Below are 20,745 nucleotides of genomic sequence, written 5' to 3'. Positions count from 1 at the left end.
AGCCACCACATCTAAGAACTGGTAAGCTACAATATATTAAAGGTTTGGTTTTGGGCTTAATATTGTTTTAAGTGGGCTTTAGTCCTTATGTGGGTTCAGAGGTGTCAGCCCTGTCCTGTGTCTCTTGCTAGACTGCTGAACCACTCCCACTCTCAGATCCCTACAACATAAAGGATAATTATTCTGTAGTTATTATTATACAGGATTTGTATAGCGCCAATGGTTTGCTCAGCGCTTTACATTATAATGGGAGACAATACAGTAACAATACAGTTCAATACAAGAGGGAGTTGAGGGCCTGCTCCTTAGAGCTTACAATCTAGGAGGGAGGGGTGAGTGGTACAATAGGTAAAACTGTGGGGGATGGAGTGGTTAGAAGCGTAGAGGATACCAGTATTAGCAGACGGCGGGATAGGCTTCCCTGAAGAGATAGGTTTTCAATGATCGCCTAAATGTAAGTAGAGTGGGTGATAGTCTGATAGATTGGGGTAGGGAGTTCCAGGGGATGGGTGACACCCTGGAGAAGTCTTGGAGACGTAGTCCAAGATAAGAACTAGGAGGGCTAAATAGGCTCCTTGAGATAACATGGGAAGTGTGCACAGGACACAGGACAGCTCCAAATATTTCTCCACTTTTAAAGAGATAGAACAAAATGCTTCCAATGGTACATAGCAGATCAAAAGGAAGCAAATACTAAAAGTTGAATGTTAGTGTTTACATACACTTCAAATGCAACTGATTCAGTTTTTAATCTCAAAATTTATTTTCTACATACAATTCAAAATATTTATTGACAATCATTTTTGCTACATCTGAAACATATCCCCATTAAAAACCCATTTTTTTAATGTAAAAAAAAAAAATTTAAATTGTACAAATACAGAATAAACATTTAACCATCGGTAGATAAAACATGATTGATGTGAATTTTTCCAATAATACGAAGATACTTCATTACATGATTGTTTGTGTCCAGCTGAAACTTTTTTCCTAATTTTGGAAGGAGTGAACAAAGATTAGAACCCGTGCCGGGTATTTACTGCTATCTGGGGTCCATTAGAGAGATTTACCCTCACTGTCGTAGTGACAATGTTTTACCAGGTATGAAGTAAGGAGAACTTTGACTGCGGTAACACAGTTGCAAATCCAAATTTTCTTTCGAAGAGTAGGGGATGGCTGGAACCCGTCAGATTTTTATTTGCCTGTGTTCTTGTTGCACATTTTCCTTCACCTGTTTAGGGAAATATATGTGTGGAATAGAAGTGAGGGCAAATCTCTCTAACAGAGCCCCAAGACATTAAAACACGGAAGGAGCTATAATCTTTCGTACCTCTATTGAAAAACTATGAAAAATGTCTTTTGGCTTGACATACACTTTAACTTTTCTTGGTCATGTTTGCTATGTTTCCAGTTTATTTTGTGCCGTTACCCTGAAAATGTTCTTAGTATATAAATCCACAACTACAAAAAAAAAAAACTACAACATCGGCAAAATTAACTATTTTTTGTGGACCTTACTGCCAGCTACAAATGTATCCATTTGAAATTTGTTTTCCTGTGTTGGCACAGTTCGACCCAAGTGAGATCATATCCAGCTCCTAGATGAGCTCCTGGTGTACTAGAGAGGTTCCTTGGAGGGGGAAGCTGACATATAGATTATGAGCATGTCAAGTAGCTACTCAAGAATTTTTATCTTCGCGTTACACAACTTGTCTCTTAACCAAGTATAGGCACATCGCACGGTTACTGAAACAAAGCATTTGAGGGAACATTTCTTTCACAGAAAAGCAATTATGGTGGTTGACATTCCAGCAAAGAAAAAGCGAGAAGAACTTTACAAATGAAATCTATAAAACATTTAGAAAGGTATAGGAAGCTCCCCTCAACAAAAAGCCGGAAGGTGCCCCCAGCTAACAATTTAAACTTTATCTGCCTTATTCACAACAACGAAACAAACCATTGCTAAGGCATGACAATCCCCAACCCATAACCTCCAAGATATTAGCTGTGGAGTTTCTTGGGCTCTCCTAAATGGTAAAATACTTCTAAACTATAAGACACTATGGCCACATTTGAAAAAATATAGTTTCCATGGGTTGAAATCTTTCTCCCTGTGAACTTGGAATGCCAACTGCTTGACCTTTAAGAACAGTCCACTATACCTGGAGACAAGGTGCCATGATCCCCAGCCGCCATGCCTTCACCCTTTTTTCCTCTCTACTTAATGCTCTTCACTCCTGTTCTTCTGACTTTTACTGACTCCTGCCATTTCCATTGTTTCTTCTGAGCCGACATTGCAAGTAGATACGTACATATTTGGCTGTAGACATATTTCTTCTGCTGCTCCCCCAATATATCAGCATGCTTGCTCGCTTGTACATAAAGATTACCCCCTCTGCAGAAGTTGGGTCAAACTTATGTAGCTTGTGAATACAGATGTATGGGAGTTGTTTCTCACTTTCTACTCGGTTATCCTTTAAAGAATATGTAAACCCAATATTTCCTATTCCTGATATGTGCCTGCTATACCATGTACTTGTAAGGAAAAGTGTCGAGGAGAGGTTTATACTGTAAAGTTGTATAAGTATGGTTAAGGGGGCCATGGATTTATGATGACGGTCAATTGAGCAGCCACCGACAACATTCCCTTGAACATTCTGGACCACGCTTGGACCATGTGGGCATGCACAAACTACATGTTTGAGCTTCATTTCAACCCATTCAATTGTTCTTTCCCTCAAGATCATCTGACCTGCTGCCATAGGATGTCATTACCCTTTTAAATTGATTTGGAAAAAAAAAAAAAAAAAATCCTAAACTCATGGCTAGCTTTACAATCAGTAGTGGCACATGCCCCTATCTCATTTTACAAATGAGAACCATCCCAATATGAAATGGAGCTTTCATATCTGCATCTTAGCAGGCATACATAAATCATAAGGCTCCATGCACATCAGCTTAAAAAAATACTGAACACTCCTAGTAGAAAAAAACACTCAAAATTAGCATTTTTTTCTGCCATTTTTTAAGCTAGTGTACATGGAGCCTAAATTTGTTTTACACAAAAACAGTACATAACAGTAAATGCTTCCCTTTAGAATCATGATAAAAATCAGTCTATAAAGTTGCACTGAATATGAGGATACAGTGATCTTCACCAATTACCAAAATACAAAAAATAACATACTACAACTGTCAAAAAGTGAATATAAGATCAATAATTATACAATACAATTCACATTTTTCTGTACGAGAACTATCTATTCAAATGAAACAGTAGTTTTAAAATACCTTCCCCTAAAAAAAACAAAAAAATACAAAATATGAAAACTTCATCCGACACCGTGTCAGAAAGGCTTCTTTTTTTTTTTAACCAAATTGAAGCATTTTTCTTCCTTTTAATTACGTCTCCTCCGGTGATGAGAAATCCCAGCACACACTTTACTGGTTTCAAACAATATGAAAGAACTGCCATTGTAACAGACATAAATAAAAATAATAAAGTTGAGAGGCACATCAGGAATTCATTGATTTTGTAAAAAAAAAAAAAAGTCTGTGACAGCTAGTTTTTGTATTTCCTGCTCTTGGAAATTAAAATCTGTTTATGAGCAGGTGAGGTCTTTAATGCTGGCCATAGACCGCTTAAACTTAGGCCAATTCCTGCAGAATTGCCTGAAATGCGGGCCTTGGGTGGCCCTGCAAGCACCATCTGACTCAACAAAAGTCTGTTTAAAAATTGACTGAGCAGGTTGGATAATTATCAGCCAAGAGTGGAGATTCCCATGTCCACACTGCTTACGTAAGCCATGTATGGCAAGTTTAGGCAGGCATAGCCTATGAGATGCCAGACTTACACTGCCACTCCACTACAGGCTGGGGAAAAGGGAGAACTCAATGCCTTGGCACTAATCATGTGACCGCCTACTGGGGGAAAACACAGGTTTCCTTATTTACAGCACCAGTCTTTCAGCCACATTTTCTTACATTATATTTGTTGAGTACAGTATCAAAAAATTGTTTTTAAAATATTTGTGCGCTTTAAAGGGTCTGTTATATGGAAAATGGTAGATACTGGGAGGTTGAATCATCAACTGGCCCTTTAGCTATTGGAAAGGGGGGGTAAAATTACCCCACCAGGACTTTTTTTACATTTTTATATTTAGAGTGGGAAGTGGATAGATCCTTTGTCAGACCATTACTGCTGCCTGTATACCTGTTGAGAAGATTTTTCCCCACGTCCTGTCCCAGTGACACCAAGGTCCTTCCTACATGCTGAACTTCCTATTCCCCTTCCATAGAGTCCATTCTTCAAATATGTGTGAAAAAACTACTAGGGAGACATGGATGTTGGCCACTACTGGACTCTCCAAAGGAATGCAAAGAATTGTTAGCCTGCTGTCTATAACGTCATAGGTGCAACAATGAATGTCATATATTGTACTGTGATTCAGTTCTACTGCTAGGGGGTAGTGATTATATTGCATAATGTCATGTTTTTTATACTAGAACTACATGGTTAGGATGTGATTACTTGTTTCTGTGCCCCTGTTTTCCAATAAAACAAGAAGGGTTCAGCCAGCGTCCAGCACCATCTTGGCTGGTAAATCAAATCTGCAGCAAGAATGCACTTCGGAGAAAAGGGAAGAAAGGAAGTTCTGCCTTTAACAATGCCCTAATGGTCACCCATACAGAAAGTTGGGGAAACTTCACCCGGGACACCAGCCCGAAAATACGTTCTAAATTTTCCACATTCTGACAAAAGCAAAAAAATATCAATTTTGAGAAGACTGACCCTTTGTAAATGTTTGTCATTTAAAGACATAGCTGCCTGCAATGCGTGGTACATGGTTGGAGGCAGGGGCGGACTGACAACTCATGGGGCCCCCGGGCAATAGGGGATCATGGGGCCCCTGTGTCCTCGCCCACACTCAAACCACACCATAAAAAGCCTCTGAAAGGTACCAGGGGTATCTCATGGGGCCCCCTACTGACCCTGGGCCCTAGGGCAGTGCCCGAGTGCTCAAATGGTCAGTGCGCCCCTGGTTGGAGGGTATATGTAAATAGTGTTAATAGACTGAGGTAAAAATAATTTTATATAGGAGAATTAAAGTAGAACTACAGGCAACACAGAATACTCATAATAAATATGTAAAGTGAATAACTGTGTACAGGCTTATCAGATCAGGAAATTCTGATGCCATTGTAACCATGTGCCATAAATCCAGGCAGTCTTTGTTGCCTGTGACCACCAATCAGATGCTCCCTGTTATTTTCATTGAAGTGGCAGAAGGAAAGGGAGATTGAGGGGTTATAGGCAACCCACTACTTATACACTTTTCTTTTCAGACACTTATAAGGCCCAGCAGTGTCAGCATATCACCTGGCATTTTTCAATAAAAAGTACGAACATTTAAACTGCATCTAAAGCCAAAAGTTCCAAAGGAGTTAGAAACCTCTGTCAGGTTTTTATTGGTATTTGTGCCTCTACTAGGGAGATTCACTCTCTATAATTGTCTTTGTGGCCATTGTCATCCAGCCTAAAAAACTGAGTAAAGATCCGAAATTTTGAGTTGTCATAAAGCTGATATCTTCCAAAGGAGACAACGGCCCAAGAAAGGAGTTCCTTCACTTCAAAGAAATTTTCCTTCACTTCCTGTTGAGTCTATGGGACAGGAAGTGAAGAGAAAAAAAAGCAGACGGGGTTTGCAGCCCCCCTTATTTATCCAACACTAAATGAAATTTGCATATATATATAAATAAAAATATATATATAAACGTTAAGAGTGACACCTTTCCAAACTCTTTCCCACAACTGCCATATACAGGCAGTCCCCAGGTTATGAACAAGATAGGTTCTGTAGGTTTGTTCTTCCGTTGTATGTAAGTTGGAACAGGTACATTTTTTAAGTGTAACTTCAGCCAGAAAATTATTTTTAAGTTTTAGATAGCATAGGAAAGGGTTAACTGGCCATGCAGTGATGTGGGATGGCTGACAGGTCCGCCAGATAGTAGGTGGCAGCATGCGGTGAGCAGCAGGATTGCCAACCAGGGGTCTCTGGGACCACCGTAATGTCATGCTGCCTCCGTTCTTAAGTATGAGTCAGATGTAATTCGGATGTTTGTAGCCCAGGGACTGCCTGTACTGTGGACAAAACCAAAGCCACTTTATCACTCCCAGTCCCTTCCATGGTCTATAAACATGGACTTGATCAGCTAGAATAAAGACAGTGTATTGGTGCTTTTAGTAGCTCCTTGTGAATATTTAAGTGCATAAAACAGCTTCCTTCATTTGGTACAAGACATGTATTAAAGAGCAATGCCAACCAGAATGGAATTTGATATTCAGGAAAGTGGTAAATCCCTCACCAAGTCTTTGATGCAGTCTGAGATCCCAGTGAGGACACCTCATCCCCCCCAACATGGCTGTGATGGATTAAGGTCAGTTTTTCAGCAAAATTACTGTTGAGTGGAACAGAGTGCTTTATTCATTTCTATGTATGTCACATGGTCTGTAGAGGACAATATATGAATAACTTACAAGTAGGTGCCACAAATATCCTGAAAGGGAACCTGTTAGGATACTAATATGTTAGCTATTACTGTTAGAAGGGTGCATACTCTGCCATTGTCATCCTTATCCCTGCCTCACTATATGGCCAAAAGCTTGTGGACACTTGACCAACACACCTATGTTAGCTTCTTGGACATCTTAATCCTAAGCCATAAATATGAATAAAAAAGTTGACCCCTCTTTTCTCCTGAGCATCTATATCAGTCTTCACTCTTCTGCAAAGGCTTTTCACAAAGATCTGGAGTGTTTCCATAGGAACTTGTGCCTATTCAGCCAAGAGAGTATTTTGTAAGGTCAGGTACTTATGTTGGATGAGAAGACCTGGATCTCAAATGGAGTTCCAACTCATCCCAAAGGTGTTCAGTAGGCTTGGTTCCGAGATACTCACCAATCCATGTAATTATGCAGCTGTTTTTTTTTTCATACTGGAACAGAAAAGAAAGGGGTCTTCCTCAAACTGTTACCACAAGGGTGGAAGTCCACAATTGTCTTAAAGGTAATTGTATGCTGTAACATTACTAATACCGATCACTGAAAATATCTGAACTCAATCATTTGGAGGAGTGTCCCCATTCTTTTAGCCATATAGTAGGTGTGATGTTCAGGTGTCCACAAACCCTTGCCCCTATAGCATTGAACCAGTATGCATTTGGGACTTGGAAGTTCCCCTTTCATTGAGCTGCATACATGTTCTTGGCCAGAGAATCACTAAGTAGTAAAGAAAGGTTGGAAAATGGTGACCTAGGAGCCTTTGTCTGCCAAACCATATAAGCAAATGAGGTCCTCTTACTTCTATCTTCACAGGATGCCCAGAAACTTATCTATATCTGATCACTGTTTTGTCACTGGTGGAGGGAGATCTCCCGTCTTGAATTCCAGACAGAAGTGACCTTGTTTGGTAGCAACCTCTGCCCCACTCCATCAATAAAATAGAAAGTTGTTTTGGGTGGACATGCTCCTTAAACAAAGTTCCTGTTGCCATTACAAGTAATTGGATGTTCTTATTTCCAGTCCAAAAGTCTGCAGGCTGCTAGAATGATGCAGCGATATTTGGTAAGAAGGCCCCAAGTCACAGAAAAACTGTGTACATATACTATTTCCCAAGTAAGAGAAAAATAGCTCCATTGGCATTACGTCTTCTGTGTTCTCTCCAAAGTCTTCTGAGTTCACCACATAAATAAATTAGTTGCAGTTTTATATGGAGGCAATTCAACTGTCATTTTCCCTCCAACCGCGGGCGTTTTTCCCAAACTTGTAGACCAGCCGTCTCCCATCCACACGTTCTAAGATCTCTCTTTTGTAATAGTATCTGGTAAACGAATAAGAATGAATGTTAATGTGAGCAGTTTACTGTGTAACTCTGGGCAAAATCAAAAACAATTATATATATATATATATATATATATATATATATATATATATATATAGTATGATATTGTCTGGCACTAATATTAACACAGCAGTTTTTGTTGGTAAAAAGTCAGAAGACAAAGTAAACATGTTTATACTGGACATACTGTCAGGGAATCCCTGTGAGATGTCTGGTGCACAGATATGTGCATGAGCATGGTATTTTCCACAGTACTGTGACCAGGCCTGCGCAAGAATGTGCACTTGCTCACGCACACATATGCACGCACATGCACAATTCCTGTTAGAAGGCTATTTAAAGGATGCTCATGTCCATGTTCAGTGCTCTCTGATCCCCAGCTGTTCCCTGTTACTATCCTGTATGATTCCCTTGTTGTTGACCTGGCATGGTCCTGACCTAATTTCGGATTCTGCTCCTGACTTGTTGCCAGTTCCTAACCCGGCTCTGTTCCTGACTTCGGCTCTGCTCATGATTTGGTACCTCGCTGTCCGCCTGTTGATGACCCTGTCTCTGATCCTGGCTTCCTTTCCTGTTCGAATGCTTGCCTGCCTGCTGTACAAGCTCTGTGTACCGCTGAGTGTTCCTTCCTCAAGTCTGCTGAGAGATCTGACAAGCCACACATCCTGACCCTGCAGCACAAGCGGAGTACCCCCTTAAACTGGGCTAGACTATTGACCACAGCTGCTGTTCCTGACCCGACGGTCCAAAAGTCTCCTTGGGACCGCATCTCCTGCTGCAAGTTCTCCTATCAACATCTACTGGCACTTGTGTTCCTCCTGTCCCTCGGTACCTTCTGTTTCACTTCCAGTGGGGCCTGGGCGTGAGATACAAGAGAGGCCAACCTCATCATTTCAGTCTCCTATCAGGTATGTGACACGTGCTAATTCTAAGGCAACACAAGTTATAATGATGGCAGTGCAATCTCTGAAGGACAGCTCTGGAGATACTTGTGCTGAGACCCCATCTCATTTCCTGTTGTATCTTCTGGACACAGGGGTGGACTAACCATTTGGAAACTCGGGCACTGCCCAAGGGCCCGGGGTCAGTAGGGGGCCCCATGAGATGCCCCTGGTACTTTTTTCATAAGCTTTTTTGAGTTTGGGCAAGGACCCAGGGGCCCCATGATCCCCTATTGCCCGGGGGCCCCATGAGTTGTCAGTCCGGCCTGTCTGGACAGGAACTAAATAGAAATCTTTACAATGGATAATAGCATTAACCTGACCATCCATTCTCAACCTTTTTTAGCATGGAGGAACCCTTGAAATAACTTTTCAGTTTCAGGGAACCTCTGCTAATAATTACAATATCAGCTCATAGTGCATTAGCATGATGGTCAGTGTGAAGAATGCTTCTTACATTTGTGGTCAGTAGGAAGAATACCCCCTTTACAGATAGTTACAAAGATTATTGCTGATAATGGTATCTTACCTGAGAAATTTCTCATTGCTCAAGGATTCACTAGCAACCTCTGGAGGAACCCTAGAGTTCCACGGAACCCTGGTTGAAAAAGGCTGAACCCAACAAAGCTTTTTCTATTCCTGCCTTACTTAATAAAAAAAAGGTTTTGGATTTAGATTTGCTTTGCTTTAACTCCCTGTTATATACTGAACACAAAAATGTATCTTGGGTGGACTGTCCCTTAAAATGTGTCTATACCGTTGTATAGTGAGGGTAAGCTAATTGCCAAATTATATTTAACTTTAGAGAACCACTTATTATGTTCAGCATTTTCAAGTTCCTCCAATAATCTTCTCTCCAATGGTTCTTGTCTGTATGATTATTGGAAGCTTCCCCAAACCCATTTGCTTGACTACTATTTTCAACAGTCACGAAGGAGAGGAGCAAATAAAAGGATGGCATCAAGATGTAAGCTGTAACGAAAACAGGAAACATGCAACAAGATGACCATAAGAAGTTCCTCTTACCTCATGGCACGGCTGAGCTTCTCGTATGTCATACTGCTGTTGTTTTTCTTCTTCCCCCAGAGCTGCGCTACTGCCTCAGATTTAAGAAACCGAAACACCCCTTCTGAACGGTCTTCCCAACGTATCAGTCCAGGGTTCTTCTCTGGTGTGAGCAGAATGTCTCGGATGAACTCCCAAAGATGTGTTCCACGAGGGTCTGAAGAGAGAAGGACATTGTCAGTAAGATAAGACATTCACCAAGCCAAACCCATTAATGTGGTGTCAGTTCTTTAGAATAGGTTTGCAACACTTTGGTATCTTCACACTAAAGATAAAAGCTTCCTATATGCTGCATAGCTACTAACAGCACCAGGACTAGGTCATCTAGTGCCCAGGATAAAGATGCCAAACTGACAAAAGGGTTTCTGAATACAGGATCTTTGCAGGAGAAGGTGGGGGAGAAAGAACACGGCATAGCCTCCTGGCTCTCTCCTTGCCACTCTCAGAGCTGGGCTAAGTGGCGTAATGATGCCTCCGTCACTACTCCTGTCAGCCTTGAAAGAAAAGTAAGGCGCCCCCATCCCTAAAATAAATCATTGTGCCCAGGGCAACTGCCTCTCCCCCCCCCCTCCCACCCCTTGTCCCAGCCCTGGCTACTACTGATTAAAGACTGTGCCCATATTCTCCAAGACTGAGGTTTTTACTAAAGACAAATAGACTGTTCACTTTGCAAGAAAAGTTGCACTTTGCAAGGGAATTGGCAATGGCCCCAAAGCTTATAAAATGTGGAAAGGTTTCACTTTACACAGAATACCCAATCACGTGCAAGGAAGATAAAGAAAAAGAAATCTGAATTTTTTCTATAATCCAGTTGAGAGTTGAATCCAGTCATGTCTGAGGTTACATAATATGAAGGATGTTCAAGTCAAACCAGGACTTTTCATTTTACAGGTACAAAAAGAGATGCTAGTGTGGCGGTACTACACGGAGTAGTAAGTGGCAAGTGTGTCCTATTACTGATAGGTGGAGCACATGTCGCGAGCCAGTCCAGAGACCGTTAATCAAGATGGCAGACAACAGTGTTAGTGCATGCATGAACAGCGTGTGCTGATGAAGTTTCTTGTGAATGAAGGTGTAAAACCCACTCTTATCTACAGAAGACTTCAAGCACAGTACGGTGATGAGACGCTCAGCTGCAGTAAGACATTTGAATGGTATAAACGATTCAAGATGGCCCTATGTCTGTCAGTGATTGGTGGTTCCCACAGCAGTCATTCCTGTGAACATTCAGCACATGGAACCCCTGATCTTGATCCTGGATAATGCACTCATAACCTGTTGTGAAATTGCACAAAAAGACAAATCTTTCTGTGGGAAAGGAAAACAATGATGACAAAGTGAAGCCGGTTGTCCTAGGATGGTTCCGGCTTACTGACAAATCTTTCTATGCTGAAGCTTTCCAGGCATTAGTTATACACTGGGATAAGTGTATAAATGTAGCAGGGGAGTATGTTAAAAAAATACATGCAGTTTCCATTCCTTGAAATTTGCTCTATTACTCTTAGATTGTAAGCTCCAAGGAGCAGGGCCCTCCTAACCCTCTTGTATTGAACTGTATTGTTGCTGTATTGTCTCCCGTTATATTATAAAGTGCTGAGAAAACTGTTGGCGCTATATAAATCCTGTATAATAATAATACTATGTAAGCTCAAAAGTCCCAGTTTGACTTGAACGCCACTCGTACTTAAGCCCTGACGAAGGAGGAGTGCCTGACTCCCCAAAACGCACTGACTGTCTTATTTCATAGATTATGTAATTTAAAAAAAAAAACAGTTTAGACTTGGACTGCTGGTGTGGCATCTTTGCTGCTTCTTACAAATGTAAACTTTTACTCTTGTTTGTGCCCCGTGTGTCTATTTGCTGGGTGTCAGCAGAACAATAGATAGGAAGAAATCACACAGACAGCATTTAACACATGAAAACTAGTTCTTCTCAGTTCTGTACACAAAAAAGTGTCTACAATGAGGTTTATAAGTTTTTGAATGGTGTGGTCTAATCGCTTCGCCCACCCACCCACAGTGAAACATGAGACTGTCAGAACTGATGCTGATGATACACCTAGACAGACTGCTCAAGCCTTCTTCCTGTCTGCCTCCTCAATAATGATCAGGGGCGGACTGACCATTAGAGCACTCAGGCACTGCCCGGGGGCCCGGGGTCAGTAGGGGGCCCCATGAGATGCCCATGGTACCTTTCATTGGCTTTTTCATAGGCTTTTTTTGGGTGTGGGCGAGGACACAGGGACCCCATGATCCCCTATTGCCCGGGGGGCCCCATGAGTTGTCAGTCCGCCCCTGATAGTGATAAATGTATACAAAGGAAATGGAAATAAAGCAAAAAACTCAATCCAACCACCTATTAGGGATGGGTGACTTATATTACCCAACTTGGAATTTATCTAAATACAGCTGTACTAAGAACATTTCATATGCAAAAGTCACATTACATGAAATCAGCAAACAGAAGCATACCATTAACACAATAGGACAGGACTTCTGAGGAAATCAACTTCCCTCAATGAGTCAATATTTTGGTCACATACTTTTGATAGATAATCAGAGAATAAGAATAGGTGGTAAGTGGTTCAACCAGTTTACAGTAAAGAAGCCTTATCAGAAATTTATCTGTGTCAATTTTGTATGGTGTGATTTTCACGTAAACTACAAATGAGTCTACCCAAATTTGACATTCAGGGGTTTGATAGACGATATCTCTCTGGGACCTTGGTGAGATCTCCACAATGAGTTCCCCTGGTTTGCACAACAGCTGTGCCCATAAAGAGGAGCTCCGTTTACCCTGCCTGCTAGATTTTTATTTATTTTTTATTAGAGGATGTAAAAGGAGCTGGAATAGACAAAGGTAGGTGGGAATACCCAAAAATCCCAGGTGGACAGGAACAGAGCAAGGAATTATGGAAGGGAGGTCCCACCGATGGATTCACCAGTAGCTAAATTATCACTTTTAAGTGGACAGATCAACAATTTTTTTTTGTTTTGTGAGTATTAGGGGGCTGGGGGGATGTTGCACACAGAAATTTTTTTAACTGCATGCATAGAATGCATGAAGGTAGAAAAACGTTCAGCCTTTACAACCATTTGAACTAGACGATAAAGGGATTGAAGTTAAACTCTATCCAGAATGGTTTTTTTTTTTAGTTTTGAGTAAGGGCTAGGACTTCATTTACCAGAACAGGTGAGCTGAATCTTTTCACTGGGTATGCATGCAGCAATAAAGCCACTTTTTTTTGTAGAACAAGAACAGTTAGGGCCTTGATGGGTTTTTATGCTTGTCTTATCTTCATTTCATTCATATCCTGGGTGGTCAACAGGACGGAAAAACAAGGGAAAGCTTTAGAGAAGGGACACTCCAGTAAATCCCTGGTGAAGGTTCTCCACTCTATCCAAAAAAATCAATTTCCACTTTAAAATTAGAAGACTTCCTTTAAGGGAAGTGAAATTTGAAATTTTAGCCCGAGGCCATATTTTACATAACAGGTTCTCTTTAGCCCTTTGGTAAGTCCTTGTGTGATCAGTGCTGTGAGTGAAGTAGTGAGCCAGGTATAAAGAAAGTGGGATGAGGATTCCAAGTCATCCCAACTACATAGCTCCATTAATTAGATGTACTTTCCCTCTTTTGAAACTAATCCCCTCTTTCATTTTTTTCTTCTGCTGTCCCTTTTTTTAGGTCTGAGCAAGGAACTATGGAAGGGAGGTCCCACCGATGGAGTATCAAAGCCATTCACCAATAGCTAAATCATCACTTTTAAGTGGACAGATCAAGAATTTTAAAGTCGGTGACCATTTATAGGTTAATATAAAAGGTACGTACAAGGTCTTCTTTTCCTGCTTAAACATTATTTTTTTCTTTCATCGGAAAAAATAATTAACATATTTTGTTTTTTAATTAATAAACTTTGTGTTCTTCAAAGAATTTGCCTTTCAATCACAAACTGGATTCTATGGCACACCAGTTTCTAAAAAATCCCAAGTTGTGTACACTCACCGGCCACTTTATTAGGTACACCTGTTCAATTGCTTGGTAATACAAATTGCTAATCAGCCAATCACATGGCAGAAACTCAATGCATTTAGTCATCTAGACGTAGTGAAGACGACGTGCTGAAGTTCAAACCAAGCATCAGAACGGGGAAGAAAGGGGATTTAAGTGACTTTGAACGTAGCATGGTTGTTGGTGCCAGATGGGCTGGTCGAAGTATTTAAAAAAACTGCTGATCTGCTGATTTTCATGCACAACCATCTCTAAATTGAGACTCATCAGACCTAGCAACGTTTTTCTAATATTCTATTATTCTATCCAATTTTGGTAAGCCTGTGCGCGAATTGCAGCCTCAGTTTCCTGTTTATTAGCTGACCGGAATGGTACCTGGTGTGGTCTTCTGCTGCTGTAGCCCATCTGCTTCAAGGTTCAATGTGTTGTGCATTCAGAGAAGGTATTCTGTATAACCTCAGTGGTTATTTGAGTTACTGTTGCCTTTCTTTCTATCATCTCCAACCAGTCTGCTCATTCTCCTATGACATCAACAAGGCATTTTCATCCACATAACTGTCGCACACTAGATATTTTCTCTTTTTTGGACCATTCTCTGTGAATCCTAGAGATGGCTGTGCTTGAACTTTAGCAAGTCGTCTTCACCACATCTAGATGCCTCAATGCATTATGTTGATGCCATGTGATTGGCTGATTAGCAATTTGTGTTAAGCAATTGAACAGGTGTACCTAATAAAGTGGCTGGTGAGTGTAGATGCCTAGTTTAGCATTGCAGACCAAGTAAGAGCTCAGGGACTGATATCTGAGTTGTGAATAGTTAGTTCAGATATTGGGACGGTGCCAAGGCTCAGCTTATCGTTAAGTCTGACAGCGGCCTCTCCACCCCTGCACCTTGCACCCCTGATCAGCTCTCCAGTATACATATTTTGGCAGGTGAACAATCACTCACTGTGTTTCTTTGAGCCAGTTCTCTGAGGATAGTCCTGCAATTTCTTCACCTCTGATTCTGGGTACGCTGAACCTAAACAAAAAGAAAACACCATTGTTGTCTGAGGGGCTGGACTGTGCCAGGGATGGCGTAATAGTGACTGAAGTCTTGTACAGAATACAAAGGGTTATTTCAGGTGTCACACAATAAAGCATGAACACCCCTCCTGTCAGGTAGGGTCAGATCCTGAAAAACAAACAGGGGAAGGTTGCAAAAACTATTGCAACAACTATCTTTCAATATGTCTTAAATATGTGGATCACTGTGTATTTCATTGAGAAGTTATTTTCCTAAAGTTTCCTTTGTTGGCATAATGCCTGTGCAGACTGGGCTACTGTACATGAATGTAGGGCTAGGGAGTCATCAAAGGGTATAAGATCTGGAGGCAATATACAGTCTAGATCAGGAGATCCAATATACGGTCTAGATCAGGAGACCCAATATACGGTCTAGATCAGGAGACTTTCTGAACAAAGGTTTAGTTTACTGTTCCTTAGGTCAGTGGGAGTAGAAAATGCCCCAGCATCAATGAGAGTTGAAAATGTCTCCAGCTTGGTAGTCAGTGGGAGCAAATAAATTATAAAGCACCTGTGGACAGAAGAGGATGAATAATGCCAAAGAGGAGAAATAGTGCCCATCACTGGTGTCAGTTGGGGGGATAGTGCTCAATCATTTATATTGGTGGTAGGAATTATGCCCCATTGTTGGTGGCAGTGAAAGTAATAACGTCCCATTGTTGGTGGCAGTGGGAGGAACAGGGCCCTGCTGTTGGTGTCAGTGGAAAAATGATGCTTCATCTTTTGGTGTCAGTGGAAGGAACAGTGCTCCAAGGGTCAGATAATGGCAATATATATGTAAAGCACTGTGTAAATTGACGGGGCTATATAAGTACCTGTAATAAATAAATAAGATTTACTATCTACTACTATAGTTCAAGAAACATAAACCCATCTCTCCTATTTGGTGGTCTTCACATCCTAACATTCGTTTTGGCTAAATGATAATATGACATGGCAAGGGGTGGAGATGTACAAAACAGCATTATCATTTTAGGGTGCCTAGGCAGCAGGATGTCCAAATACAACTCTAAAATGGGGACTAACAGCAGACATACTATAGCTGTCCTAAGGTGTGGACACTTACCTGTAGTGTAATGACTGGGGGTCACCGATAGATTGTTCCGGCAGTACAGTTTACTATCGTATACATCTGGAAAACAACAAGCATGCTAGTCAAATTCCCTCATATTCTTTATTCTGCTTTTAAAGTATATCTAATCCCCAAAGCAAAAATGTAATATACTGCAGCTTAAGTCCTTAAATGAGGTGCCTATATTAGTTTTTATTTTTACTTTTACTTTCTTGTTCAATTATTTTTTTTCAGAAGTTTACAATACAAAAAAATGCAATCACTGATCAGGAAGATGTTCGCTGTCTGATCTTCATCATAACAGTAACAAATTAAAGTTTACTAGACCTTCCTAAGACTTACGCATACCTTACAGCATGTAGCAGGGGTGGACTGACAACTCATGGGGCCCTCGGGCAATAGGGGATCATGGGGCCCCTGTGTCCTTGCCCAAACTCAAAAAAGCCTATGAAAAAGGTACCAGGGGCATCTCATGGGGCCCCCTAATGACCCCGGGCCCTCGGGCAGTGCCCGAGTTGGCAAATGGTCAGTCCGCCCCTGGCATGTAGAAATAATGTAATATGCCATGTATTTTCTTCCACTAGAATTGTTTAAGCAAAACGATAGCAGGTATGACCTTGAGGCCACATAAAGTTCAATCACATATCTTTAACATAGAGATAAAGAAGGTATAAAATATTCAAATAAAGAAGTAGTACGTGAGATACAGAGTATGAACATTACCCTCATTAAAGATAGGGCTAATGGTTACATTTTTTGAAAATGGTCAATTTTAACCATAAAACATACAAATGTACTCACAGGTTAACGTCACAGGAGTTAACAGACTAGTAATAAGAGTGGATTTTGATGATCAAAATAGGTGTTTCATCCTTTGATATGTTTGGGCCATTAATATGGGTCATATTACAAGGGAATGGATGACATTCAAGTAACAAAGTAAGAAAAAAGGAAGAAGATAAAAAGAAAATAAGAAAAGAAGATATAAGGGTGGATAGGGAGCAGGGGTAGCGGAAAGGAGAGGAAGGGGTTGAAAATACCCCAGAGGCTGTCAGGGTTGCCATGTACATGTATTTTCAATGAAGTAACAATTGTGGGCTGTACATGGTTATGAGAACCTATTTATAAAAATGATGTTAAAACACATCTACAGTTTTTTGTGGTATGGAAAAACGAGAGTGGAGTAAATTCTCATGATAGAGGGTTAGATTTTGATAAAGATCAGCCTTTCTCAACCTTCTCACCCCAGAGGAACCACAAAACAAACCCCTATGGGGAACCCCTACGGAAAGCATTTCATCTTGAGGAAATGGGAAAATGCCTTTGGTGGTCATTAGGAAGAATTAAACCTTTACAGTGGTGGTCAGAATGCCACTCTTATAGACAGGTAAAAAGATAATTGGTGCCATGCTGCTGGCTTTGCCAAGTGACATTGGCCCTGATGCCATGCCATCATCATCCAATGCGAGGTTAATCAGCTGCAGCTCAAGGAACCCCTAGGAACCACTGGAGGAACTCCAGAGTTCCATGGAACCCTGGTTGAAAATGGCTGGTATAAATGATTCTGCAAGATATGTAGTGTGGAATACAGAAGCTGTGATGGAAGAGAAAAAAAATTAAAAAGAAAGAAGAAAGGATACAGAAGAATAATGCAGAGAGGGAAAAGAAGAATAGGGATATAAGGGAAAAAAGAGGAAGGGGGGGGAAGGGTGGGAAAGGGGTTGGCAAAAGGGGAAAAGCACTGGAAGGGTTTGGAGAGGGAATGAACACAACCCCCGCAGGCAATCCAACTAACTTTTCACTTCATAGGCCCAAGGCATTGGTATTATGTTGGGAAAAAGGTACCCACAAGGACCCGATTTTGAGAAGTTCGGTATGATATCAGATGAGAGAGCTGTCAGTTTTTTATTTAATATGGTAGTATTAAGGGAGGTTTACCTTTGGTGAAACTGTGCATCAGGGACTTCTAAGAGAGGGTGATGGCTTGTTCAGCGGCATTACAAATAAAGGTAACTATTCTGGAAACAGGTTTTTGGACATTTTGGACTTCCAGTGATTCTAGGGTTTGATTTTTCTTTAAATAACAAGCACGTTTTACTTACTTGCTCTGTGCATTGGTTTTGCACAGATCAATCCCGATCCTCTTCTTTTTAGACCCTCGGCTGGTGATCCTCCCCCCAGCCGAGTGCCCCCCAATAGCAAGCCTCTTGCTATGGGGGCACTCAAGCAGGCCTGCTCCTGAGCTGCACTCCTGTGAATGGACATTGTCTAGTCACACACAGAGCCTGGCTGGGCCCCACTCTCTCCTCATTGTCTCACTGACTGTGATTGACAGCGGCAGGAGCTAATGAGGAGAGAGAAACCCAGGAGAGACCCAGCTCTCATGCACATCGCTGAATTGAGATGGGACTCAGGTAAGTCTTGGGGTGAGCTGAGGGGGGAGCTGCACCCAGACAGCATAGATTGAATGAAAGTAAAAAACCTTCTGCCTTTAGAACTACTTTAAATGATTTATTAAAGAGGGCCTCCACTGAGTCTTTGCATAAGTTACCTTTTTTCCCTCAATTTTCACCTGGTTTTCGTGCAAATTACATAGTTCCTATCATAGGGTGTCTACAGTTACTCTTCCATTGTGTCTATGGATGCAGTCCTGATTGTCACCCAGGCTGAACTTCAAACATTTCTTCCTCTCTTTATGTCCCTTACATAGGGGTTGATGGATTTAGTAGCTTACCCAAAATATTTTAGGTTGGTTTTGTTCCAAGGTCAGCTCACAGGAAGTGGCAATGACACTGCATTTGTGGCAAGATCAACAGGAACATTCTGTACTTGCTGAAAATGTTCTTAGCTTAGTAAGTGAAAGCTAAAGTAGCCACCACATTTAAGTACTGATTAGCTGCAATATATTACACATTTTTTTGACTTTAGATACATGTTAACCCCATTTAATGTAATCCCCCCTCCCACACCTCCCAGAACCATAATACTGTAAGTTTTCAGTTCGTTTTAATGGTAACTTTGTAATTTGGAGCTATTATGGTAGCTCTTGTCACCCTCTATATAACAGAGATATCCAATAAATTAAAGCAATCTAAATACATTTAAAAAGTGCCTATTTAAAATCGCAGCCCGGACCATGCTACTGTGGGAGCCATGTTGTGAGGATAGAGAAGTTTAAAGTTTGTTCTTACATTTCTTCTGGAAAGCAGTTCCTTGGTCCCTTCATTCCCTACCTTGCCATCACTGGCAGCACCCAATGGAGGATATTGGTACTCAGTGATGAATATATCCCTCGTGCAGCCCTAGGCAACACTAAAATGGGACGTCCCCTCCCCTGCCAGCACCGTGCCACTGTCCCCCCCAACCCTCCTTCCCCGGCCACAATTACCATCATCAATGACAGCTGCTGTGCCTCCCCAGCCTGGAATCTCCCTCTTCAGGCACTGCCCTGCGCATGCCATCGGCTGTACCCTCTGTGCCGGGGATGCCATGCCCCGTAACTATAGTTGAGGTGATGAGAGTAGCTCTGGGAGAGGATAGGGCATGCTGGGGACAGGTGAATCAGCAGGGGCAGGAGTGGGGAACCAGCAGAAGAGCAAGTAGGGTAGGAGAGAGCTTTGATCTGATTGTTGGGGAAGCCGCTGTCAGTAAGGGGCAGCGCGACCCCCCTGAAAATTGCCGCCCACAGGCAAACGCCTTATTTGCCTTGCGGTAAATGTGCAGCTGTTGGGACTATCAGTAAATAGGGATAAATTTGTGGCTTTAAATGTTAACTTAGTCTGAACTCTACATAACAAGCCATATTTGACCACTTGATTCATAGAGGGTCGGTATATTTTGGTAAGAGGCTCTGTGTGCTCTCTAGTGGTGGATGGTGTTAAAGGATAACACTGAAGTCTGTTTTTCCAGAGCACATTAGAAATGTTCATGATTTTTGGACTCTTTATTGGGACTATTTGGAAGTTTATATAGGCATTTTATTTATGCATTTAGAGCGCTTTATTGAATATATACTGTTTGAGTTCATTGTCAACAAATCTTGTAAGCTGCTGCTAGTATCTAGAGATCCAAGTGTGGGTGTGATTAGAACATAACAGAGATTCTCATAAGATCATGTAGTCAAAGTTTGGCTGGTCTTTACGTACCATCATAGCAGGTTTCATACAGGTACCCACCATCCTTCCACGGAGTGACTGAACTGTGATCTATGAACAACATATACTTAGAATAAAGACTCAGCAATAACAAGAAAAGTAAAGCCAGTTAGTACGAGTTCAAAATAGCATTGAATCTTTGCTGTTCAATGCTATCACCTTAAAGTGTTACTAAACCCCGGACCGTGCATTCACTATATCTAGTCTCCCCGGACCCTGCATTCTCTATATCTGGTCTCCCCGGACCCTGCATTCTCTATATCTGGTCTCCCCAGACCCTGCATTCATTATATCTGGTCTCCCTGGACCCTGCATTCTCTATATCTGGTCTCCCCGGACCCTGCATTCAGTATATCTGGTCTCCCTGGACCCTGCATTCACTATATCTGGTCTCCCTGGACCCTGCATTCTCTATATTTGGTCTCCCCGGACCCTGCATTCACTATATCTGGTCTCCCTGGACCCTGCATTCACTATATCTGGTCTCCCCAGACCCTGCATTCATTATATCTGGTCTCTCCGCACCCTGCATTCACTAT

The 20,745-nt window shown here is 41.6% G+C and overlaps 1 protein-coding gene across 1 annotated transcript in view; it reads right to left on the bottom strand.

Moving 5' to 3' along the window:
- Window positions 1-739: 739 nt before the first annotated feature.
- Window positions 740-20,745, bottom strand: part of EHF (ETS homologous factor) — a 31,488-nt gene continuing 11,482 nt past the window's right edge. Inside the window, exons 4-8 of the mRNA XM_089684631.1 lie at window positions 20,198-20,257; window positions 16,047-16,112; window positions 14,865-14,936; window positions 9,869-10,064; window positions 740-7,880 (exon numbers count right to left, since the gene is read on the bottom strand). Of these exons, the coding sequence (XP_089540757.1) occupies window positions 7,781-7,880; window positions 9,869-10,064; window positions 14,865-14,936; window positions 16,047-16,112; window positions 20,198-20,257 (494 nt within the window). The 3' untranslated portion in view covers window positions 740-7,780. The remainder of the gene's footprint in view (window positions 7,881-9,868; window positions 10,065-14,864; window positions 14,937-16,046; window positions 16,113-20,197; window positions 20,258-20,745) is intronic.

This window comes from Staurois parvus, unplaced genomic scaffold (genome assembly GCF_062004578.1).
Source record: "Staurois parvus isolate SC_StPar_1 unplaced genomic scaffold, SC_StPar_1.0 ptg000350l, whole genome shotgun sequence".
NCBI classification, from domain to species: Eukaryota; Metazoa; Chordata; class Amphibia; order Anura; family Ranidae; genus Staurois; species Staurois parvus.
Note: the sequence above shows the minus strand (reverse complement) of the source record. Positions and strands in the feature narration are given on the sequence as shown.